The sequence below is a fragment of the Heterodontus francisci genome, chromosome 6 (genome assembly GCF_036365525.1).
Source record: "Heterodontus francisci isolate sHetFra1 chromosome 6, sHetFra1.hap1, whole genome shotgun sequence".
NCBI classification, from domain to species: domain Eukaryota; kingdom Metazoa; phylum Chordata; class Chondrichthyes; order Heterodontiformes; family Heterodontidae; genus Heterodontus; species Heterodontus francisci.
Window position 1 is genome coordinate 118,271,471 of NC_090376.1, and position 24,980 is coordinate 118,296,450.

Sequence of the window (24,980 nt, forward strand, 5' to 3'; positions counted from 1 at the left end):
TGGGAGGGGGGAGGGAGAGAGGGAGGGAGGGGGGAGGGAGAGAGGGAGGGAGGGGGGAGGGAGAGAGGGAGGGAGGGGGGAGAGAGGGAGGGAGGGGGGAGGGAGGGAGGGAGGGGGGAGGGAGAGAGGGAGGGAGGGGGGAGGGGAGAGAGGGAGGGAGGGAGAGAGGGAGAGGTGGAGGGAGAGGTGGAGGGAGAGGTGGAGGGAAAGGTGGAGGGAAAGGTGGAGGGAAAGGTGGAGGGAGAGAGAGAGAGGGGGGGAGGGAGAGAGAGAGAGGGGGGGATGGAGAGAGAGAGAGAGGGGGAGGGAGAGAGAGAGAGGGGCGGAGGGAGAGAGAGAGAGGGGCGGAGGGAGAGAGAGAGAGGGGCGGAGGGAGAGAGAGAGAGGGGCGGAGGGAGAGAGAGAGAGGGGCGGAGGGAGAAAGAGAGAGGGGGGGAGGGAGAGAGAGAGAGGGGGGAGGGAGAGAGAGAGAGAGGGGGGAGGGAGAGAGAGAGAGGGGGGAGGGAGAGAGAGAGAGGGGGGGAGGGAGAGAGAGAGAGGGGGGGAGGGAGAGAGAGAGAGGGGGGGAGGGAGAGAGAGAGAGGGGGGGAGGGAGAGAGAGAGAGGGGGGGAGGGAGAGAGAGAGAGGGGGGGAGGGAGAGAGAGAGAGGGGGGGAGGGAGAGAGAGAGAGGGGGGGAGGGAGAGAGAGAGAGGGGGGGAGGGAGAGAGAGAGGGGGGGAGGGAGAGAGAGAGAGGGGGGAGGGAGAGAGAGAGAGGGGGGGAGGGAGAGAGAGAGAGGGGGGGAGGAGAGAGAGAGAGGGGGGGAGGGAGAGAGAGAGAGGGGGGGAGGGAGAGAGAGAGAGGGGGGGAGGGAGAGAGAGAGAGGGGGGGAGGGAGAGAGAGAGAGGGGGGGAGGGAGAGAGAGAGAGGGGGGGAGGGAGAGAGAGAGAGGGGGGGAGGGAGAGAGAGAGAGGGGGGGAGGGAGAGAGAGAGAGGGGGGGGAGGGAGAGAGAGAGAGGGGGGGAGGGAGAGAGAGAGAGGGGGGGGAGGGAGAGAGAGAGAGGGGGGGAGGGAGAGAGAGAGAGGGGGGGAGGGAGAGAAAGGGGGGGGAGGGAGAGAGAGAGGGGGGAGGGAGAGAGAGGGGGGGAGGGAGAGAGAGGGGGGGAGGGAGAGAGAGGGGGGGAGGGAGAGAGAGGGGGGGGAGGGAGAGAGGGGGGGGGGAGGGAGAGAGGGGGGGGAGGAGAGAGGGGGGGGGGAGGAGAGAGGGGGGGGAGGGAGAGAGGGGGGGGGAGGGAGAGAGAGGGGGGGAGGGAGAGAGAGGGGGGGAGGGAGAGAGAGGGGGGAGGGAGAGAGAGGGGGGAGGGAGAGAGAGGGGGGGGGAGGGAGAGAGAGGGGGGAGGGAGAGAGAGGGGGGGGAGGAGAGAGGGGGGGGGAGGGAGAGAGAGGGGGGGGGAGGAGAGAGAGGGGGGAGGGAGAGAGAGAGGGGGGGAGGGAGAGAGAGAGGGGGGGAGGGAGAGAGAGAGGGGGGGAGGGAGAGAGAGGGGGGGGAGGGAGCGAGAGGGGGGGGGAGGGAGAGAGAGGGGGGGGGGAGGGAGAGAGAGGGGGGGGAGGGAGAGAGAGGGGGGGGAGGGAGAGGGGGGGGAGGGAGAGAGAGGGGGGGGGAGGGAGAGAGGGGGGGGGAGGGAGAGAGAGGGGGGGGAGGGAGAGAGAGGGGGGGGAGGGAGAGAGAGGGGGGGAGGGAGAGAGAGGGGGGGGAGGGAGAGAGAGGGGGGGGAGGGAGAGAGAGGGGGGGGAGGGAGAGAGAGGGGGGGGGAGGGAGAGAGAGAGAGGGGGGGAGGGAGGGAGAGAGAGAGAGGGGAGAGGGAGGGAGAGAGAGGGGAGGCAGGGGGGGGAGGAGAGAGGGGGAGGCAGGGGGGGAGAGAGAGGGGGAGGCAGGGGGGGAGAGAGAGGGGGAGGCAGGGGGGGAGAGAGAGGGGAGGCAGGGGGGGAGAGAGAGGGGGAGGCAGGGAGGGAGGGAATGGGAGAGGGGAGGGAGAGGGAGGCAGAGGGATGCGGAGAGGGAGGCAGAGGGATGCGGAGAGGGAGGCAGAGGGATGCGGAGAGGGAGGCAGAGGGATGCGGAGAGGGGGGGTGGAGGCGGAGGGGGGGGGTGGAGGCGGAGGGGGGGGGTGGAGGCGAAGAGGGGGGGTGGAGGCGGAGAGGGGGGGTGGAGGCGGAGAGGGGGGGTGGAGGCGGAGAGGGGGGGAGGCGGAGGGGTGGAGAGGGAGGGGTGGAGGGAAGAGGGACGGGGGGGGAGGGAAGAGGGACGGGGGGGAGGAAGAGGGACGGGGGGGGAGGGAAGAGGGACGGAGGGAAGAGGGACGGGGGGGGGAGGGAAGAGGGACGGGGGGGGGGAAGAGGGACGGGGGGGGGGGGAAGAGGGACGGGGGGGGGGGAAGAGGGACGGGGGGGGGGAAGAGGGACGGGGGGGGGGGGGAAGAGGGACGGGGGGGGGGGGAAGAGGGACGGGGGGGGGGGGGAAGAGGGACGGGGGGGGGAAGAGGGACGGGGGAGGGGGAAGAGGGACGGGGGGGGAAAGAGGGACAGGGGGGACGAGGAAGAGGGACGGGGGACGAGGAAGAGGGACGGGGGACGAGGAAGAGGGACGGGGGACGGGGGGGAAGAGGGACGGGGGACGGGGGGGGGAAGAGGGACGGGGGACGAGGGACGGGGGACGGAAGAGGACGGGGGGGGGGAAAAGAGGGACGGGGGGGGTGGGAAAGAGGGACGGGGGGGGTGGGAAAGAGGGACGGGGGGGGTGGGAAAGAGGGACGGGGGGGGGTGGGAAAGAGGGACGGGGGGGGGTGGGAAAGAGGGACGGGGGGGGTGGGAAAGAGGGACGGGGGGGGTGGGAAAGAGGGACGGGGGGGGGTGGGAAAGAGGGACGGGGGGGGTGGGAAAGAGGGACGGGGGGGGGGGGTGGGAAAGAGGGACGGGGGGGTGGGAAAGAGGGACGGGGGGGTGGGAAAGAGGGACGGGGGGGTGGGAAAGAGGGACGGGGGGTGGGAAAGAGGGACGGGGGGGTGGGAAAGAGGGACGGGGGGGTGGGAAAGAGGGACGGGGGGGTGGGAAAGAGGGACGGGGGGGGAAAAGAGGGACGGGGGGGAAAAGAGGGACGGGGGGGGGGGGGGGGAAAGAGGGACGGGGGGGGGAAAGAGGGACGGGGGGGGGAAAGAGGGACGGGGGGGGGGAAGAGGGACGGGGGGGAAGAGGGACGGGGGGGGAAGAGGGACGGGGGGGGGAAGAGGGACGGGGGGGGGGAAGAGGGACGGGGGGGGGGGAAGAGGGACGGGGGGGGGGGAAGAGGGACGGGGGGGGGGGAAGAGGGACGGGGGGGGGGGAAGAGGGACGGGGGGGGGGGAAGAGGGACGGGGGGGGGGGAAGAGGGACGGGGGGGGGAAGAGGGACGGGGGGGGGAAGAGGGACGGGGGGGGGAAGAGGGACGGGGGGGGGGGAAGAGGGACGGGGGGGGGGGAAGAGGGACGGGGGGGGGAAGAGGGACGGGGGGGGAAGAGGGACGGGGGGGGAAGAGGGACGGGGGGGGGAAGAGGGACGGAGGGGAAGAGGGACGGAGGGGAAGAGGGACGGAGGGGGGAGAGGGGACGGAGGGGGGAGAGGGAGAGGTGGAGGGGGGAGAGGGAGAGGTGGAGGGGGGAGAGGGAGAGGTGGAGGGGGGAGAGGGAGAGGTGGAGGGGGGAGAGGGAGAGGTGGAGGGGGAGAGGGAGAGAAGGAGGGGGGAGAGGGAGAGGTGGAGGGGGGAGAGGGAGAGGTGGAGGGGGTGAGAGGGAGAGGTGGAGGGGGGAGAGGTGGAGGGGGGAGAGGAGAGGTGGAAGGGGGAGAGGGAGAGGTGGAAGGGGGAGAGGGAGAGGTGGAGGGGGGGAGAGGGAGAGGTGGAGGGGGGGAGAGGGAGAGGTGGAGGGGGGGAGAGGGAGAGGTGGAGGGGGGGAGAGGGAGAGGTGGAGGGGGGGAGAGGGAGAGGTGGAGGGGGGGAGAGGCAGAGGTGGAGGGGGGGAGAGGCAGAGGTGGAGGGGGGGAGAGGCAGAGGTGGAGGGGGGGAGAGGGAGAGGTGGAGGGGGAGAGGTGGAGTGGGGGAGAGGGAGAGGTGGAGTGGGGGAGAGAGAGATGTGGAGGGGGGGAGATGTGGAGGGGGGAGATGTGGAGGGGGGGGAGATGTGGAGGGGGGGAGATGTGGAGGGGGGGAGATGTGGAGGGGGGAGATGTGGAGGGGGGGAGATGTGGAGGGGGGGAGATGTGGAGGGGGGAGATGTGGAGGGGGGAGATGTGGAGGGGGGGAGATGTGGAGGGGGGAGATGTGGAGGGGGGAGATGTGGAGGGGGGGAGATGTGGAGGGGGGAGATGTGGAGGGGGGGAGATGTGGAGGGGGGGAGATGTGGAGGGGGGGAGATGTGGAGGGGGGGGGAGATGTGGAGGGGGGGGAGAGATGTGGAGGGGGGGAGAGATGTGGAGGGGGGAGAGGTGGAGGGGGGAGAGGTGGAGGGGGGAGAGGTGGAGGGGGGAGAGGTGGAGGGGGGGAGAGGTGGAGGGGGTTGTAGTGAATGTCTCCCAAAAACTCCAGCTCATTAAACCGGCGCCAGAGCCTCTCTAAATGTGAATGTATCCAAACCGATTTGTGAATGAGCTGCGAGTGTCTCCAAACCCGGATAAACCGGACCGGATAAATCCTCCCCCTCACCCCCCAAAGGGGAGGGCCACAGACAACGTCAGCTTCACAACCAGGGCAAAAGCCCAAAATGGAGAATAAACAGGGGGTGGGAACGGGGGCGGGGCTGGTTGTCGGGTGCCCGCCCCTCCCGGATTGACGGACCCCCCACCCAGTCAGTACCCGAGCCTCCGAAGGGGCTTAGAAGCAGCCGGATCAATCAAATTGTCGGTCCTTAAGGCGTACAGGATATTAGCATACTAGGCACGGCCTCTCCGCTACTGATTGGCGGCAGAATCGACCTATCAGAAGGAGGGCCCGAAGAACAAGGAAACAAAAGTAACAGCCAATAAGCGTGTAGTGGGGCGGGGATATGCTAATGAGGGACGGCGGCTATAAATGGCGGCTGCAGCGCGGTCGTACTAGAGGTAGATGGAGCCTCCAGCACAGCAACAACTCCAGGATTGTGGCTTCCGGGCCCAGCTACACTGTCACCCGCCCAAACAGTACGCGAGCTGCGGTTCCATTCACTGGGGCTCTTCGTCCGCACCAGCCTCAGCCAGCCCCTTTACCCGGAGCATCCTGTCGCAGCCGGCAAGTCCCGGGCCTCCCTCCCCGCCCGGTTTCGGTGGGAGAGGTTCAGCCTGACTGCCCCCCTGCCCCCACTGTTTGTGTCACTTTAAATAGGCTCCAACATGGGGGAAGCGGGGCAGAGAGAGGGGGTGGTGGTTCCAGTCTCACTAAGGCCGGCCGTGCGGTTGCAATCTGGTCCCAGCCGCTGCCACTGTAGGCAGCTGTCGGAATGCTCTCCCCTGCCCAGTGTACTTCTCAATGGCTGGCTCCTCCTGCTCTCGAAGCCTTTGGATTGAAATGCTGCTCTGGCTCTCCCTCCACTGTTGTCTGCAGGACCTTTATTCCTCTTTCTGTCAAAATGGCTGTGTTATAAAGCTGATCTTTTGTTCCGCCCCAATACTGACGCTGCAGTTCAGTTCTTTCACACACACTCTCTCTCTCTCTCTCACTAAAACAAAAATGAATGATCACCGGGCTTGCAGTGAGGAGGCAGCCCCGGCTCTTTTACCTTGGTATTTTGCATCGATTTCCCTCATCAGAGAAACGTTCCTCTGTAGATCAAAAGGCAAAGACTCGATTGAATCCAGATAGTCTTCCACATAGTTCACAACGTGTATCTGGTCTCCGTTCGCAGGACTCAGCATCTTCGAAGCTACATTTGTTAATTGTTGGGGAAAGAGGAGGAGTGGGACTTTCTCTCTCTCTCTCTGCTACACTGACACAACCGTCAGGACTGGAAAGGGTTCGAGCCTCACCTCTCCCCTTTTCTCTTTTTTTTCAAAAAAAACAATTATTAAAAAAAACACGCAACAGAGAGCGGTAGGTGAATGGGAAGCACCCCCTGGTCCAGTAGCGAGTGGGGGCGCAGGTTCTTCCCCCCCCACCCCCACTCTCTCTCTCTCTCGGCACAGTCCGATCCCAATCCTGGGGCACTTGATCCAACGTGGAAACAGCGAGCCCAGTTTGAAACACTTGGGAAACACTCGGGGCGGACCGCGCATGCGCCACCGCTCGTTTGCATAGTATTGTGGACGTCACCGGCGCTCGCGCCCACTGGAGTGCAGTCGTTCCTTCATTAACTTAGATCATTTTACCTGGATATTTCACACACAGGCTTCATAAAAAGTGCTCATAAAGTGGATTTCACTGTTGTGCTGCTGATTGTTCTTTCTCTGTATGTTCTCCCCTGACTTTCACATATATTAGTGATTGGCGTGGGGGCAGGACCAATCAGACGTTGCGCAGGGAGATATTACGGCCAATCGGCGATGACGGGAGGTGGAACCAGGCCTGGGACCACCCACTATCGGATGGTTGTCAACAGACTGCTGAACGGACCACGCATGCGTCGCCGCGGTGGCCTGTGGGGGTTGCAGTCCGTTGTCCTGCCAACGCGCCCTGGCAACCGTGACCGGAAGGACTACAGTTCCCAGGAGGCAGCGCGGAGGCCGCCTGTCAGATTTAAAATTAGCGGGCAAAAGGCGAGCGGCGTAGTTCAAAGGTCAGCGATAATAGGGCTGTACAAGTCAGGCAGTCACCTTGAGCTGAGCTTTTACCTCCGAGAGCTGGGGAGGGAGGGGGGGCATGGAGGAGAAGGGGCCGCACTGTTGCTATGCAGCCGCCAGTTGCTAGGCTGTTACAAGATTTCCCAGGCGTGAGCTGAGCGATTTCTTTCTAGCTCAGGGGCAGCCTATCCGCACTCCTCAGTCTCGTCGGCCCCCAGACTCGGTTCTGTGCCTCGGTGTCCGCCTGTTGTACAAGTGGAATGCTTTGATGGATGGCGGCTAGGAGGCGGGGAAGGGGGCGGGGCCTCCCTGCGCCCACCAGGCCCCGCCCACCCACCGCTCTTTCTGTGCGGGGCCTAGTTCACAGAGTTCGGCCTCCTGCCAAGTGGAGCCGCTCTCTCAGTTCTCGGGAAGGATGAGGGCGCTGCTGGCTTGTCGGCGCCCGCTTGGCTGGTTGAGCGGGGGAAGGTCCGGGATTCAGCGGCGGGCGGCTGTGGTGCGATGGAGTGGCGGCCCGCCGGGGCGATACGGCAGCAACTGGCAGCAACCGAGGGGCCACCCCGCCGACTTGCGGGTGTACAACAGCCTGTCGCGGAGCAAAGAGCCGCTGGTACTCGCCGAGCCGGCCACTGCCTCCTGGTACAGCGCTTCTCAGACTACTCCCACGCTCTGGGCCCCGGGGCAGACCCACGCTCTCAGCCCCGTCTCAGTGGGCAGCTCCCTCCCATCCTCTCGAGGTTCATCCCAAAATCCGGGCTGGCACTCCTAGTGCAGTACTGAGGGAGTGCTACACTGTCGAAGGTGCCGTCTTTCAGATGAGTTGTTAAACGGATGTCATTTAAAAACAGTATCTGACCATTATCACATTGCTGTTTGTGGGATCTTGCTGTGTGCAAACTTGCTGTTTTGTTTTCTATTTTACAACAGTGACCACTTCAAATATGCTTTTTTTCTGTAAAGTGCTTGGGATGCCTTGAGGTCATAAAAGTCACTGTTGTAAGAAACACAGCAATCAAGTTGTGTACAGCAAAGTCACACAAATAACAATCTGATTATTACTGGGTAATCTGTTTTTAGTGATGTTGGTTGAGGAATAAATATTGGCCAGGACACCAGGGAGAACTCCCTGCTCTTCAAAATAATGCTATAGGTTATTTTACTTCCACCTGAGTGAGCAGACAGGGCCTTAATTTTATGTCTTATCTGAAAGATGGCACTTCTGACAGTGCAGCATTCCCTCAGTACTGTATCTCAGGCAGTGCTGCGCTCACTCCCTGTATTGGGATTGTTAGCCTAGTCTTGAGTCTTTGGTGTGGGCCTTGAACCCATGACCTCCTGACTTAGTTGCGAAGGCTACCACTGAGCCATGATTGGTACCTATCATAAATGTTTTCAGTTGGTTTATATTTTTTTTATTACAATTCATTTAAACTTTTTCAGGATATCTTTTTTGAGATTGAAGCCATTAAATGATTTAGATTGGGGAAGTGGGACAAGGTAGTTTTTGTAAGCTTACAGTGTCAGCAACCAGTGCACAGTTAAGAGGAAACACTTTCTGCTTATAAGTTAAGTTGTGAAGAAGAGGGCGTTGAGTGCCAAGGTTTTTGTTGCTTTTTAGGTATCGCTTCTATTACAGAAGCAGCATAAATGGATTGTGAAAATAGAGTCACTTTCGTATTGGATATTTCTACACTTTGTGTAAGATCAAGCAACTGTCTGCTTTGTCAGTTAGTTTCTGTTTAAATTATTTTGAGTGATTAATTTAATTATTTAACAGTTTTGCCTCAAGGTCAGGGAGTTTTCCACTTGGGTTGGAATGTAGTTAAATGATGAGAGTCAGGGAGAGGAGTGTTAACACAATGTAAAAGGGGATACCTATAATATGGTTTTCTGAGGATAGCAGGCCTTTTATAAGAGCACATTTGAATAAGATTAAAATAATGAAGATGGTTGGCGCTGGGATTATATTGTATTTTGCAAGTTAGGGATAATTAAACTGTTGATACAGTCTGATAAAGCTGTTTTCCAGTCTTATTTTGTGTCTCTTTTGGCAGGTATAGCTGTGGGCCTACAGTATATGACGACGCTCATCTTGGGCATGCAAGGTAAATATGTTAAATTGCTGGTCATTGGACGACATATGATTGAAATTCAAGCATTCCACCGTCAGGGGTATAAGAACTAAGAGCAGGAGTGGGCCTTATGGCCCACCGAGCCTGCGTCACCATTCAGTAAGATCATGGCTGTACATCTACCTCAAATCCACTCACCCCCACTCCCCACCCTCAACCTACCACCCCGCTTTGAAGAATTTGCACTTTTCACATCTTCAAGTCATCACAATCAAATAATTACTTTTAATTGTTATGTAGTCAAATGTGTGTTTGTATTTTATGTGAGGAAGTTAATATGTTTATTGTCTGTAGGGAAGAGCTCCCTGATTTCAGTCCTATATTTCATCCTCTGCTATTGGGAACCTGAGCTTCCTTACCCTACCTTTTTAATACTGATTATGGGCTTGCATTTTAATGCCCAGTTTAGGCACTGACGTGTAAATCCTGTAGCTGCAGGGGCCCCTAATTTGGCAGTGTTCTGATGTGAAGCTGCATAAGCCTTTCCCAGCTGTAGCTTTAATCTTTACAATCTTGCATTATTGTTATTTACTCACCAATCAGCTATTCAGTAGCCCAGGGAGCCAAAAAGCAACTTTCTGGGAGCTTGTGGATGGGAAGATTATGAACGTCTGATTCAGTGGGTGTACAGAGGGTGTGGATTCTGGAGAGTCTAGAGATTTTTGGAATTATGGAAACAGTTGGAGTAATCGTAATTGTAAAATACACAAAAAGGAATAGAGTGACAGACGCAGGGAGGAAATGAGTAAGAGGGAGAGTAAAGTACACGAGTAAAGATGAAAGAGAGAAGACAAAGGCGAGAGCGATATGGAATAAGTAGCAGAAAGGAGAATTAACAGAAGTTCTGAGAGAAAAAAAGTGTATGTGTTGTACTGTTCCTTTGGGATAAAATAAATCGGTAAACATTTTGGGGAAATTGACTAGAAGATTTGTATTTTTTATGTATACACGGTTTTGAATTTACCAGGAGCTGCATATCCCAGACACCTTAAAAGAACAACTCAGTGTTTCAGAGCTTGACCATCACAGGCTGGAGTTGAAGGGGAGTGTGAAGCAGGGACTGTACGATCCAGTTGGGGCAGCCCTGTATCTATCTTCGAGATCCCCTCAGTAACTAATTTTAAAGGATGAATAACCAGATATTCTCCAGTCCTTCAGTACCATGTTTCCACTGCTGGGCATGAGTCTTTTTGGTTATTTCTGTTTACCACCTCCAGGGCTTGAAAATCCTGTTTGTGTCTTGGTGTCCAGAATTGGGCACTTCTGCCATTTGTGGTCTGATAATCCAAGCAACTGCAATGTGGTTTGTCATTTATAAATTAAGTACTGCCTCTGCGAGATCACTATACACAGCTTTTGTGTATATTGGGTATATTGTTTTCAGTCCAGCATGTGCCAATGTTGGTATACCAGACACACACAAAATTGCAATTACTTCATAGCATTATATAGAATATACAGCACAAAAAGGCCATTTGGCCCAACTAGTCTGTACTGGTGCTTAAAAGCCACACAGCCCTGCTCCCATTCCATCTGCCACACCTCATCTTTCTATTACTTTTTGTTTCATTTACTCATCTAGTTTCCTTTTGAAAGCATCTAGGCTATTTGCTTCAACCACTTCCTACTTCACTACTTTTGAATTCTGTACCCCTAGAAATAAATCCCAGAGCTTTGTTCGCATTTTTAATTGCTTTGCTGACCTGCAATGTTTTTAATGATTTGTTTACCTGAATGACTTTGCTTTTCTTAGAAAATGAATGAGGTAGATGTAGATGCTTCTATTTTTCTTACCAAAGTGCATCTCCTCACAATTATCTGTTAAAGTTCATTTGCCATTTAATTGCCCAATCTGCAAGTTTTCTAATGCTGCCTTGTATTTTGATCCATTCCTCCTCAGTGAATTATTTTTTCTCGTTCCAATCTTCATATTCTTGTGCTCAATATATTGAAATCAGTAACAATGAACTTTGTTGGACTGTGATAATTCTTCCTTATAAATGAGGCAATTAAAACATTTCACTGTCTCTGAGCCCAACTAATATAATTTGTTAGAATCATTTCAACAGCCATTAATTTCTCACTCATCCTCTGGTTTTCTCCCTACGTATAAAATTTCTACCTTAACTACATTAAATGATTCACAAATAAATACTCCTGTCATTACAAGCAACATATCCTCCAACTCACTGTGAACAATTCCATTGGTGTTGCACTAAATTGGTTAAAAATATAATTGTTTTACAAAAAACATTTGGAGATTTTCACAAACTGTGTGGAGTTTGCAAGTTCTCCCTGTGTCTGCGTGGGTTTCCTCCGGGTGCTCCGGTTTCCTCCCACATGCCAAAGACTTGCAGGTTGATAGGTAAATTGGCCATTAGCAATTGCCCCTAGTATAGGTAGGTGGTAGGGAAATATAGGGACAATGGGGATGTGGTAGGAATATGGAATTAGTGTAGGATTAGTATAAATGGATGGTTGCTGGTCGGCACAGACTCGGTGGGCTGAAGTGCTTGTTTCAGTGCTGTATCTCTAAACTAAACTTGTGATGCAAAACATAAATCCATTGCAAATGAGCAATGGGGTGTGAATTAATCTAGTGGAATAGGCATAACATAATCTGCAATGTTTATTAATACAGGTTTTGAAGTGTTCTGTAATGCGTGCATTAGAGCTGCATTTATGCTAGAAGTTTAATATCAGTGGGAAGCACTGACTCAAAGCTTGTGTAGTATGAATCGGGTATTAGGGCCCGAACTGACTGTGCAGAGTGAGATTCTCCTCTAGGTGGAGCCCTTAAACCAGATTCCGGCTTCATTCATGCAAACTGCTGTGGTTGTCGTGTAACTGCCCCCTATGATGCATGTGACACACTGTTAACGTGTTGCTTAGGCTAGCAGTGCAGACTGTAAGAAAGTATGACATTCTCTTGAGCTAAGTGTTTTGAGTGAAGTTTTAAGTGAAGTGATAGTCTTCAAAAAGTGGGAAAAGAATATTTTCAGATGTGCAAGTTCTGATCACATGAAAGTAACGGCAGGGGGTGGGAAAAACTCTACAGAACAATGTTCAGCCTATTTTAGGAAAAACTGGAAATACTTTATTCATAAAAATCTGTAAAAAAAAAAAAAAAATACATTACCAAACAGTTTCCAACAGCACCAAGTCAAAAAAAATACAAACAGTGCAAAGGTGATCAGTTTCCTTCAATACAATCATGAGTTGCCTCACAACCCTTCCATTTCATTTGTCATGCCGTATACATTTTACAGCAAACGAAAATTTTCCCGATACAGTTCAAGGGGTTTCCCATGGATCAAGCCCCTCAGTTCAGCTTGGTGGGGGGACCTTACACTGTGCTCTTTCCCCTTTGAGGCTTTGTTGCGGCTGCCCCAAGCTTTAGTGCGTCCCTCAGCACATAGTCCTGGACCTTGAAATGTGCCAGTCTGCAACATTTGGTCGTGGACAACTCTTTGCGCTGGAAGACCAGCAAGTTTCGGGCAGAACAAAGGACGTCTTTCACCGAATTGATGGTCCTCCAGCAGCAGTTGATGTTTGTCTCGGTGTGCGTCCCTGGGAACAGCCCGTAGAGCACAGACTCCTGTGTTACAGAGCTGCTTGGGATGAACCTCGACAAAAACCACTGCATCTCTTTCCACACCTGCTTTGCAAAGACACATTCCAGAAGGAGGTGGGCAACCGTCTGTTCCCCACCACAGCCACATCAGGGGCATTGTGCGGAGGGAGTGAGACTTCGGGCGTGAAGGAAGGATCTGACAGGGAGGGCTCTTCTCACCACCAGCCAAGCTACATCTTGGTGCTTGTTTGAAAGTTCTGGTGATGAGGCATTCCGCCAAATGACTTTGGCAGTCTGCTCGGGGAACCATCCGACAGGATCCACCATCTCATTTTCCCATAGGGCCTTGAGGACATTCCGTGCAGACCACTGCCTGATGGATCGGTGGTCAAAGGTGTTTTCCCGCAGAAACTGCTCCACGAAGGATAGGTGGTACGGCACAGCCCAACTGGATGGAGCGTTCCGCGGCAATGTGACCAGGCCCATCCTTCGCAACACCGGGGACAGTTAGAACCTCAGCACGTAGTGACACTTGGAGTTTGCGTACTGGAGGTCTACACACAGCTTGATGCAGCCGCACACGAAGGTAGTCATCAGGATGAGGGCCACGTTGGGTACATTTTTCCCACCTTTATCCAGAGGTTTGAACATCGTGTCCCTCCGGACCTGGTCCATTTTGGATCCCCAGATGAAGCGGAAAATAGCTCTGGTGACTGCCACAGCGCAGGAGTGGGGTATGGGCCAGACCTGCGCCATGTACAGCAACAAGGTGAGTGCCTCACACCTGATGACCAGGTTCTTACCCACAATGGAGAGAGAGATCGCTGCCCCCCACATGCTCAGCTTGTGTTGTTGGTCCTGACGGTGAAGGGGACAAAGGATCGGTCAGCCCAGTTCCCAAAGAACATGGCCTCACCCCGGCCCTGGTTAACTTTGGCTCCTGAGGCCAGTTCAAACTGGTCGCAGATGCTCATCAGTCTGCGAATGGACAGTGGATCCGAGCAGAAGACGGCAACGTCATCCATGTACAGGGAGACTTTGACCTGAGTGCCTCCACTGCCTGGGATTGTCAGCCCTCTTATGCTCACATCCTTCCTAATAGACTCAGCAAAGGGTTCAATACAGCAAACAAACAAGACCGGAGAGAGAGGACAGCCCTGTCTGACTCCAGATTGGATCGGGAAACTTTCCGATTCCCACCCATTGATTGAGACTGTGCTACTGATGTTTGTGTAGAGCAGTTTGATCCAATTGCAGATTCCCTCCCCAAACCCCATTTTGGAAAGCACGTCCATCATGTCGGTGTGTGATATCCTGTCAAAGGCCTTCTCCTGGTCCAGGCTGATGAGGCAGGTGTCCACCCTCCTGTCCCGTACATAGGCGATCGTATCCCTGAGTAGCGCGCGACTATCGGAGATCTTCCTGCCGGGTACAGTACAGGTCTGATCAGGGTGGATCACCAACTCCAGAGCGGACTTGACTCGACTGGCGATGACTTTGGACAGAATCTTGTAGTCAACACTAAGCAGTGAGATGGGCCGCCAATTTCTGATTTCTGTCCTCTTCCCCCTTCCGCTTGTAGATGAGGGTGATGATGCCTTTCCTCATGGATTCTGACATGCTGCCGGCCAGGAGCATACACTCGTATACTTCCAGCAGGTCCGGGCCGACCCAGTCCCACAGGGCCGAATACAACTCAACCGGTAAGCCATCGCTTCCGGGAGTCTTCCTCGTCTCGAGGGACTCGACGGCCTTTGTCAGCTTGTCCAGAGTTAGCAGCTTGTCCAGTCTCTCCCTCATGCTGTCATCTAAGACCTATGATAGATGACAGGAAGGACTGGGAGCCTCTGCTGTCTGTGGGCTTCGCGTCATACAGCCCAGCATAAAAGGATTTGCTGATCCTTAATATGTCGGACTGCGAAGACGTTACCGAGCCATCCTCTTCCTTCAGGCTGCTGATAACAAAGCTCTGTCTGTGTACCTTTTGGAAGAAGTAACGCGAGCACGTCTCATCCTGCTCAATGGAGCAGACTCTGGACCGGAAGATGATCGTGGAGGCCTCCGTGACAAAGAGCGAGGCCTGCTGGCTCTTCACCTCTTGGAGGTCCTCCTTGACCTCGACCCCCATCGACTGCAGCCGGAGCAGATTTTGCATACTTTTCTGGAGTCGGGACATTCCCCTTTGTCTCTGTCTCACCCTCTGAACACCTTTGAGGATAAAGAACCTCTTGATGTTCTCCTTGATCGCCTCCCACTAGTGAACTGGAGACTCAAAGAGAGGTTTCACGGTCCTCCAACCTTTGTAATCCCTTTTGAGTTCCTCAACGTTCTCTGGGATTAGCAGTGTAGCATTGAGCTTCCATGTCCCCCTGCCAACCCGCTGGTCGTCCTGTAAGTGACAGTCGGCCAGTAAGAGGCAGTGGTCGGAGAAGAACACCGGTTTGACGTCAGTGGATCAGACCGTGACAGCACGGGACACAAACAGGAAGTTGATCCTGGAACGGGCAGACCCGTCCGATCTTGACCATGTGTATCTATGCTGCGCTCCATCTGCAGGTTTTCTGAAGACGTCGTGCAGCTTGGCATCTTTTACTGTTTCTATTAGGAATCTGGACATAGCGTCCAGTTTGCTGTCGTCTCTGCCGGATCGTCCAGCTGCATCAAAGATGCTGTTGAAGTCACCGCCTTGGATGACAGGCCTGGACGTCGCCAGCGGGAGCTGCTGGAAGACGGTCAGCCACTCGCTGCATTGAACCGGGGTGTACACGTTGATCAACCGGAGCGGAGCATTGTTGTACATTACATCTGCTACGAGGAGACGACCGCCCACCACCTCCTTAACTTCGAAGATGGTGAAGTTACCTCCCTGCAGCAGAATACCCAGGCCGGAGGAACGGCAATCATTACCCCCTGACCAGATCGATGGCCCGTGGGACCACCATCGTGACCACTGCCTGTAGGTGCTGAGGTGTGGTATTCCACACTCCTGCAAAACAGTAGGTCGGCTTTGATCTTGACGAGATAATCCAAGGTTGAAACACATCGCATAGTGGATTTAATGCTACGCACATTGATTGAAGCAATCCTTATACCCATTTTTTAAAAGTTAGTTGTTGCTTCCCACACCATTTGTTCTTGCTAGTCCCAGTCCTTCGGGATGTTCCTGCATACCCATAGTGTACACAAGCTGTTTCACGTTCGTTGGGCTCAGAAGCCCCTCCTGGTTTTTCATGCAGGGTTTGTTCTGCTGGGGTGACATCGGCAGGGTGTTGTAGGCAGCAAGGATTGGGCTGTCCTCTGCTGTTCCCCTCTGTTCCTCCTCGAAAACGTCACCGCTTCCGGCTTCCAGGAGCTGAGGTGCGCCAGACGTGTCTTTGCTCTCGGTGTCCCGGAGCTGGGATGCGCTGGCCATGTCGTTAGGTGTGGTGCTTTGGGGTTGGGGCACGCCGGGCCCATCACAGCTTCCAGTGCCCGGAGGCTGGGGGGCTAAATCTTCCAGCTCCTTTGAGTTCTGCCGCCTCTTTTGAAGGGGCCGTCGTTCCAGCACTTCCTCGTCCAGTGAAGAGGAGCTGTTGTAGTCCGTCTCAGACGGTAACCTCCTCTTGCCACTGGTTTGGGTGGTGGCCTGTTCCACTTTTGGAGGTCTTTTCTTTGTGGTTCTCCTTTGTACCACTTGCCACTGACCTGTTTGTCCATCTACTGCCTCCTCCTCCATTGATTCTGTCTGGAGGAGGGGTTTCCAGGTGCAGGGTAGGTGCTGGGTCGCTGGTTTCAACTGCCTCCCCTTTCTTCTCCTTCTCAGGTATACTTTCCTCGCTGTGGAGAAGGTTGCTTGTCTCCTTTCCAGCACCGGACGTCTTCGTCGTACCTTCTCCCGGCCTTTCCTTGGACCTTGCCGCCTGAGCATAACTGAGGCAGCGTTTAGGGCAGGTTTTGTCGAGGTGGCCTGCCTCACTGCACAAGTTGCAACACTTAGTCTGCTTCCAGTCCTTGGTCTGATGGCCTTCCTCCTTTTAAGTTCTTGCAGACAACTGTGCTGCAGTTAGCTGCCATGTGACCAGATTTGCCACAGGTGGGGCAAACTCTGGGCTGCCCAGCGTAGACCAAGAAGCCTCGACTTCCCCCGATAGCGAAGCTGGAGGGAGGGTGGATAATGGCTCCATTCGCATCGACCTTCAAGGTCACCTTGACCTGCCGCTTGCTGGTCCAAATCCCAAAGGGGTCCTTGACTTTGCTGCTGCCGGCCACCTCGACGTACCTGGCGAGAAAGGTGAGTACATCCACCACAGGAACATGGGGGTTGTAGAGGTGAATCGTCACCACCCGGTCCTGTTGTGACGGAAGCGTGAAGTGCGGCTCCGCTGTGAGGATCGACAGTGGCGCCCGGTCCCCTTTCTCCTTGAACGCCTTCAGGAACTTGATGCATCCCGCCACATTCCTGAACGTCACGTCGAAATATCCACTGCTGGGGAAATCCTGCAGGCAGAAGATGTCCTTGGCTTGAAATCCACAGCAATCGATGAGGATTTTCTTGATGAAGAAGGTGCAATCGACCGGTGCATCTCCTTCCTTGTCCTTCACCACCACCTGAACGGTGTTCCGCACTCCCTGGCCTGAAGCTCGAAGATTGGTTATCGCCATTTTACTCAAAGCCACCCAGGATCAAAAGCCACTGATCATGGTTTCTCCTCTGCCAAGTAAGCACTGATAAGACCAGATACTACACTTGATCTTAGCCAAAAGGCCGAGAGAGAGTGAAAGATGGGTTTTGTGAAAAACTGGAAAGTTGCCAGACTCTAAGGCAAGCAAGAGACCATGGCTGCACATGTGTCATGACCAGGTGAACTTGGCCGATCTACACAAAATGCCTCAAGGTCATCCTGACTGGAACATGTCAAGTTCCTTATTAAAGGACTGTAAGTGTACACATTCCTGTTGCAGGCTAATAACGCACTGGGAAAATGCTTCCTGATATCGACCCTGATTAGCTGCATCTGTTTCCACCGTCACTGTCCAAATACACTACATCCAGTCCTCTTTTTTAAAAAAAAAAAATTAAGTCATATCACTGAGCCTATCTTCCTCTATAAAAATAATCCTAAGGTTTGGAGCTGATTCTTGTAAGTAAATGTACAGAAAAATCTAAGTTTAAGGGACATCTTTGTTCTCTTTCGCACCCTCTAGAGCCTCAATGTCAAATTCACAAATCATTAAACATAGCAATGTAAGTCAATAAGGCTATTTATATATTTTTTAAAAAGCCAACAAAGCTCTGGGGTTCATTTTTAAAGGGATAGAATTGAAAAGCAGAGAGGTTGTTAAACTTATAGAACCTTGCTTAGACTACAGCTGGAGTACTGTGCACAGTTCTGATCTCCATATTGTTAAAAGAATATAGAGGCATAGAAGGTGCAAAAAAAAGATTTACAAGAATGATACCAGAACTGAGAGGTTATAACTATGAAGAAAGACTGAACAGGCTGGGACTATTTTCTCTAGAAAAGGGAAGTCTGAGCGGCAACCTGATACAGGTCTTTAAAATTGTGAAAGGGTTCAATAGGGCGTACATAGATAAGATGTTTCCACTGGTAGGTGAGTCCAAGACAAGGGGCCATAAATATAAGACAGTCATTAATAAACCCAATAGGGAATTCAGGAGAAACGTCTTTACCCAGAAAGTGGTGAGATTATGGAACTTGCTACCACATGGAGTAGTTGAAGCGAAAAACGTAGATACATTTAAGGGGAAGCTAAACACTCCTGTCATTACAAGCAACATATCCTCCAACTCACAGCAATTCCATTGGTGGTGTACTAAATTGGTTAAAAATATAATTTTAAAAAAATTATACATTTTATATGTAGGGATAAAAGCAGAGGGATCTGGGTGTCCTAGTGAATGAATTGCAGAAGGTTAGTATGCAGGTACAGCACATAATTAGGAAAGCTAATAGAATGTTATTGTTTATCGCGAGGGGAATTGAACACAAAAGTAGGGAGGTTATGCTTCAGCTATACAGGGCATTGGTGAGACCACATCTGGAGTACTGTATGCAGTACTGGTCTCCTTATTTAAGGAAGGATGTAAGTGTGTTGGAGGCAGTACAGAGAAGGTTTTCTAGACTAATACCTGAAATGGGCGGGCTGTCTTATGAGGAAAGATTAGACAGGCTAAGCTTGTATCTGCTGGAATTTAGAAGAGTAAGAGGCGACTTGATTGAAACATATAAGATCCTGAGGGGTCTTGACAGGGTGGATGTGGAAAGGATGTTTCCTCTTGTGGGAGAATCTAGAACTAGGGGTCACTGTTTAAAAATAAGGAGTCGCCCATTTAAGACCGAGATGAGAAGAAAGTTTTTCTGAGGGTCGTGAGTCTTTGGAGCTCTCTTCCTCAAAAGGCAGTGAAAACAGAGTCTTTGAATATTTTTAAGGCAGAGATAGATAGATTCTTGATGAGCAAGGGGGTGGAAGGTTATCAGGGGTAGGTGGAAATGTGGAATAATCAGTTCAGCCGTGAATTTATTGAATGGCGGAACAGGCTTGAAGGGTCGAGTGGCCTACTCCAGCTCCTAATTCGTATGTTCGTAAGCAGAGGATAGGTGAGAAATTAACTAATGAAACAATTCTAACAAATTATGTCAGACGGATTCAGACAGTGAAGTATTTTGATTGTCAAACTTAGGAGGAAGCTTTACCACAGTTCAAAACTCATTGTTACTGATTTCAATATAGAAACTTAGATACATAAGGGAGAAAGGAATAGAAAGATATTCTGATGAGGTGAGATGAAGAGGGATGGGAGGAGGCTCGAGTAGAGCATAAACACCAGCATAGACCATTCAGAGTTATAGTTTTTGTGCTGTAAAATTGTGTGTAATATCCATGGTCCACATCTGCTTTATACAAGTATAGTGCCTCTAATCTTGTACATTATTGCCTAACAATACTTGGAATCCTATTTATTTTCTCTGTAGTTGCCTCAGCTATTTCTAACCAGTCAGTGAGTACCATTACAAGTAGCCAAGAGAGAAAGAAGTGTAATGGGCATTCATGCATGGAGCAGACTTGCCATGAGTTGCCTGGCTCTGTATGGAAAATGCAGCATTACCTCCACATTCGGTGACATCGGCCTATTCACACAATTTTTCTAAATCTGCTTTGCCACCTACTAATTTCCTTATGGTCAACTTTTACACCTTTGTATCCTGTACAAATATTACACCATTGGAGCATTTAAGATCACTAATATATTGAAAATATGTGGAGCCCTGGGGCACTGTTCACTGACTCTCAATTTCACCCCACACTGCTTTAACCAACCCTTTCAGTTCACTCCTCAATTTACCCAATATCAGCATGGCATCTCTTTTTTTTTCGAAGACCCATTTGTGGAATTACCAAGATGTTAGAAGACAAACTAGATGGACTGTTTTTTTTTTATTCTGTAATTTCTGTGTCCCCTGTGAAACCACACTTTTGCTAGATTTAAATTAGATGCCACTGCCCTGCAGGCTGCCAATGCAGTGACCATCAGTCTCCCACACAAAGTATGTTTTTGTGTGAAACCATTTTGGATCAAATGTGTCAACATTTTGCTCAACTACTCTCAGCTATGTATAGATTAGGTGGTATGCTGTTAATTCTAGGTTGAGAGTTTAGAACCATAGAAAAGTTACGGCACAGAAAGAGGCCATTCAGCCCATGTCTGCACCAGCTGGGAAAAAACTATCCGCCCAATCTAATCCCACCTTCCAGAACCTGGTCCGTAGCCTTGCAGGTTACAGCACTTCAGGTGCATGTCCAGGTACCTTTTAAATGAGTTGACGGTTTCTGCCTCCACCACCGATCAGGGCAGTGAATTCCAGACATCCACTACCCTCTGGGTGGAAAAAAGCTTTTCCTCATGTCTACCTGTGTTGTGAGGCTTGAGTTCCAGGTAATGTTTAGCACTCCATTGGATCTTGGTCTGGATTCACCCTGTGCAGAGGACCTGTTTCAAAATGCAATTTCCCATTATTTCTTTGAGGCAAAGTAATATTTCGTACTTTGATATTTGATTTCATCAAACTCCATGGGGGGTTTCCATCTTAATCAGGCAAAAAAATCTTGAGTCAGTGCTGTGTTTTCAGCTTAATAAGAACAGGAACAGGAGTATGCTGTACGGCCCCTCAAGCCTGAGCTGCCATTCAGTAAGATCATGGCGGCAATAATACATCAACTCCACTTTCCTGCCTTAACCCCATATCCCTTGATTCCCTTAGTGCCCCACCCTGTTTTCCTGTCTAGTGAAATGGAAGGAAAAATTGGAAGAGGTGTCTATCAGATGGTGCCACATTGTACTCTCGCCAACAGTTAAAATTACTCCCATCACCGAATCCAGCCATAACATGCCATGCTGAAAGGCCGATGGAGACGTGAACGTTCATTGCACTTGAAGTTACTGTAACCGACAAGGCTCCAGACTGAGAGCTCAATGTTGGGGTTAGGCTGGGTAGCTCTTTTTCTGTTGGCACAAACATGATGAGCTGAATGATCTCCTTCTGTGCAATGTACTTCTATCATTCTAATCTATCAATCTCTTTCTTGAATATACTCATCGACTGAGGATTCAAAGCGCTCTGGGGTAGCAATTTCCAAAGATTCACAACCCTCTGTGTGAAGAAATTTCTCCTCATTTCAGTTCTATATGGCAGATCCTTGTCCTGAGACTATACCCACTAGTTCTAGACTCTTCAGCCAGGGAAAACATGTTCACAACCTCTACCTCGTCAGTTCCTCTAAGAATTTTATACATTTCAATGAAATCACCTCAATCTTCTAAACTTCAGAGAATATTGACCCATTCTACTCAATCTCTTCTCGTTGGATAGCCCTCTTGTCCCAGGAATCGATCTAGTGAATCTTTATTGCACCACCCCTTGAGGCAAGTATGATCTTCTTTAGGTTAGGAGATCAAAACCATACACACTACTCCAGGTATGGTCTCAGCAAAGCCCTTTATAATTGCAGCAAGACTTCCTTACACTTGGACGCCCTGTCAGTGACTACCTTATTCTTTGAGTGTTGGGGGAGACGTTAATAGGTGATCTAATTGAGGTGTTTAAGATGATTAGAGGAGTTGATAGGGTAGATAGAGAGAAACTATCTCCTCTGGTGGGAGGAGTCCAGAACAAGGGGCCATAATGTTAAAATTAGAGCCAGATTGTTCAGAGGTGATGTCAGGAAGCATTTCTTCACACAAAGGGTAGTGGAAATCTGGAACTCTCTTCCCCCAAAAAGCTGTTGGTGGTGATGAATTGAAAATTGCAAAACTCAGACAGATTTTGTTAAGCAAGGCTCTTAAGGTTACAGAACCAAAGCAGATAGATGGAGTTAAGCTGCAGGCCAGCCATGATCTAATTGAAATAGGCTTGAAGGGCTGAACAGCCTACTCCTGTTCCAGTGCAATACTGAGGAAGTGCTGCACTGTTGGAGGTGCCATCTTTCAGATAAGACGTTAAAGCGAGGCCCATCTGCCTTCGTAGGTGGATGTAGAAGATCCTGTAGTACTATTTGAAGAAGAGTAGGGGAGGTCTCCCTGGTGAGCTGGCCAATATTTATCCATCAAGCAACATTAGTGAAAAAAATAAGATGATCTGATCATTTGTCATTGCTGTTTTTGGAAGCTTGCTGTGTGCAAATTGGCTGCTGCGTTTCCTACATTACAACAGTCGCTACACTTCAGAAATTGGCTGTTAAGCACTTTGAGAGGTCATGAGAGGTGCTATAGAAATGCAAGTCTTTTTGCAAATCTTCCTAAATTTGAATGTAGTGGCCTTCTTATGTTACATTCACTAAGAACATAAGAAATAGGAGCAGGACTAGGCCATTTGACTCCTCGAGCCTGCTTTACCATTCAATAAGATTATGGCTGATCTGTCTCAGTTGCACCTTTCTGCACTATTTCATGTCCCTTGATTCCTTTAGTATCCAAAAATCTGTCGCTCTCTGTCTTGAATTGACTCAATGACCGAGCACCTAAAGTTGCTAAAATGTTACGGGTTATTTGGTGGAGTTTGGCTGTGTTAATTTGGTAGAGAGTAAGAGAGACCCAGTTTCTGATCAGTTGGGACATATTCTGGTGACAAATGTCATTGGGCAGTTTGAGGAATGGGTGCTAGAAAAGACTATACCTAAACAAATGGCAGCAGTTAAAGTGGAATAGATATCGCCTTCTATCTAAAAACACTGTTAAAGGTTGAACTAAGTCATCTGCAGTGATGCCAGGAGCACACAACCAGAATCTGGAAACCATATGAATTGGGAACATGAAACACGAGCAGGAGAAGGAAGAACTTGCATTTATATGCTGCCTTTCATTACCACAGGACATCCTAAAGAGCCTTACAATCAATGAAGTACTTTTGAAGTGTTGTCGCTGTTAATGTACTTTTAATCTGTACAATTTAGAAGTCCTTGAGCTGCTATCTGAAAAGGAGCAGAGTGAAGTGGCAGGAGGCAAGGGGCTAACAATAGTAAAGGTGTGATGAACTTGACAGGGCAGAGAGGGTGATGGTATCTAATAACCAGATGAATGGGGCTGCTGTGAATCCAGCCTGTGATCAGATGCTGCAGATTTGCTATTTCCAACCTGATGCCTAAACGTTGAGGGATGTATGTAGAGGGAATTTGAATTGCCAACAGGCCAAAACACAAGGGAGCAAAGAATATTGGCAGAAAACAGGTACTGTCACTCTGTGAAAACACTGTTTTCTTGTGTAGATTCTGATTACGACCCAGTAAAACATGCAATTTCTGACTGTAATCTAATGCAGTCTCACTTTAAAATTGGTCTGTGTCATGACCGTTTTGAACAAGGTAAAACCCAACCATCTTCCCATTACTTTCAACAACAACACCATCACTATACTTCCTGCCATCAACTGCTCAAGCCACATCAACCCCACAATAGACGATTGTCAGAAGCTGGAAATTCTGCAGCGAGTAACTCACCTGACTCTCCAAAGCCTTAGTCCATCTACAAGTTCAAGTCAGGAGTTTGATGGAACACTTGCCATTCAGGTGGATGGGAGGACCCACGACAACACTTAAGCTCAACACCACCCAGACAGAGACTTATATCTATCCCATCCAATTCACTGTAGCTACAATGCGTACAATCTACAGGATGCACTGCAGGCAAGGTTATTTTGACATCACTTTGGTCCTTTGCAGGTTACCTAACATGAAGGCTTTTGTAAATGAGTATGGGGTTTTAGATACTAATGCATTGACCAGACCAAAGGTGTGTTTTATACCTAAAATAAAAGCAAAATACTGCAGATGCTGGAAATCTGAAATAAAAACAAGAAATGCTGGAAATACTCAGCAGGTCTGGCAGCATCTGTGGAGAGAGAAGCAGAGTTAACGTTTCAGGTCAGTGACCCTTCGCCAGAACTTCCCCTGATGAAGGGTCACTGACCTGAAACGGTAACTCTGCTGCTCTCTCCACAGAGATGCTGCCAGACCTGCTGAGTATTTCCAGCATTTCTTGTTTTTATTTGTGTTTTATACCTACTGTGTTATGATTCTTGGATTGATCTGATTCAGTGTCACTGATTCAGCTGAATTTTTTGTGGATTATATATGTATTAAGTGGAATGCTGTTAAACTTTGAACTAGGCTCTGAGGCTGTCTGCCTATCTGTGAGATGTGGTACCACACAGTGTGAACTCATCTCTCACTGCTGGCGGTGAAAAATAGGGAGTGTTTTCCTGTTATTGTAGGACCAAATAACGTGAACCTTGGAGGTGAGCTCTATCTTCAAAGCATAAAATAATGCTGCATTTCCAGTTTCAGTGACTTCCTGTGGAGCTTGTGGGACAAGCAGAACCTGGAAAAAAAACCCTCTTTAGATTCCCACTAAGGGAAACATCATGAAGGCTGCTGCCTATTGGTTATTTCAGTATGAAGCTTTTGTTATAAAAAGATGCAGATCAATCCATTGCACCTTCTTATGAGCAGATCTTCAGTAGCATTACATATGGTGCAATAAGGGCGTTAGCAACAGAGTTTAATGGGAAAAGTAACGGGACGCAAGAGTGAGTGGCTGGAAATGCTTGTATGCAGGGTTTTAATGTATTGTTCGGAACTCTCCCTTGCTTTTAGTGACAGTGAGTTGGAAAATGCAGTGTTTTATAACCAGGATGTTGTCTGCTGTGTTAAGTACAATACATTAAGACCACTGATTAACAGTACTGAATAATTCAAATAGTGTTTTCATTAAATGGATTTTTATGCTGTAAGGATTTGATTTTGTGATTGTTGTGAAAATAAATTATGTATATTTTTCTAAAAAGTTGCTTTAGGTTTTGTGGGGCTTTTTTCCAAAGAATTGGATTGAAGTGGGATATGGAACTCCTGGAATTAGTTAACTTATTAAGTAAATCAATAGTCAGGAATTAAAAGTGGCTATAAAATAAATATAAACAGGAATCATGAAATAAAGTTGACCATTGCAGATATCTGGTTGTGGTTT

At 50.8% G+C, this 24,980-nt stretch overlaps 2 protein-coding genes and 1 pseudogene across 5 annotated transcripts in view; 1 reads left to right on the forward strand and 2 right to left on the reverse strand.

Annotated features, from left to right (window-relative positions):
• The window catches only part of ing1 (inhibitor of growth family, member 1), a 61,770-nt gene extending 55,530 nt beyond the window's left edge, over positions 1–6,240 (reverse strand). Inside the window, exon 1 of the mRNA XM_068032920.1 lies at positions 5,761–6,240. Coding sequence (XP_067889021.1) covers positions 5,761–5,896 — 136 coding nt within the window. The 5' untranslated portion in view covers positions 5,897–6,240. The remainder of the gene's footprint in view (positions 1–5,760) is intronic.
• Positions 6,241–6,898: 658 nt separating this feature from the next.
• The window catches only part of cars2 (cysteinyl-tRNA synthetase 2, mitochondrial), a 65,450-nt gene continuing 47,368 nt past the window's right edge, over positions 6,899–24,980 (forward strand). The window contains exons 1-2 of one of the 4 annotated variants that reach the window (XM_068034174.1): positions 6,899–7,396; positions 8,812–8,862. In XM_068034174.1, the coding sequence (XP_067890275.1) occupies positions 7,173–7,396; positions 8,812–8,862 (275 nt within the window). In that variant the 5' untranslated portion in view covers positions 6,899–7,172. Of the gene's footprint in view, positions 7,397–7,457; positions 7,559–8,805; positions 8,863–24,980 lie in introns of those variants that run through there. The other 3 variants (XM_068034173.1, XM_068034175.1, XM_068034176.1) reach the window with 3 other exon arrangements.
• LOC137371629 (U2 spliceosomal RNA) lies at positions 17,090–17,219 on the reverse strand (annotated as a pseudogene).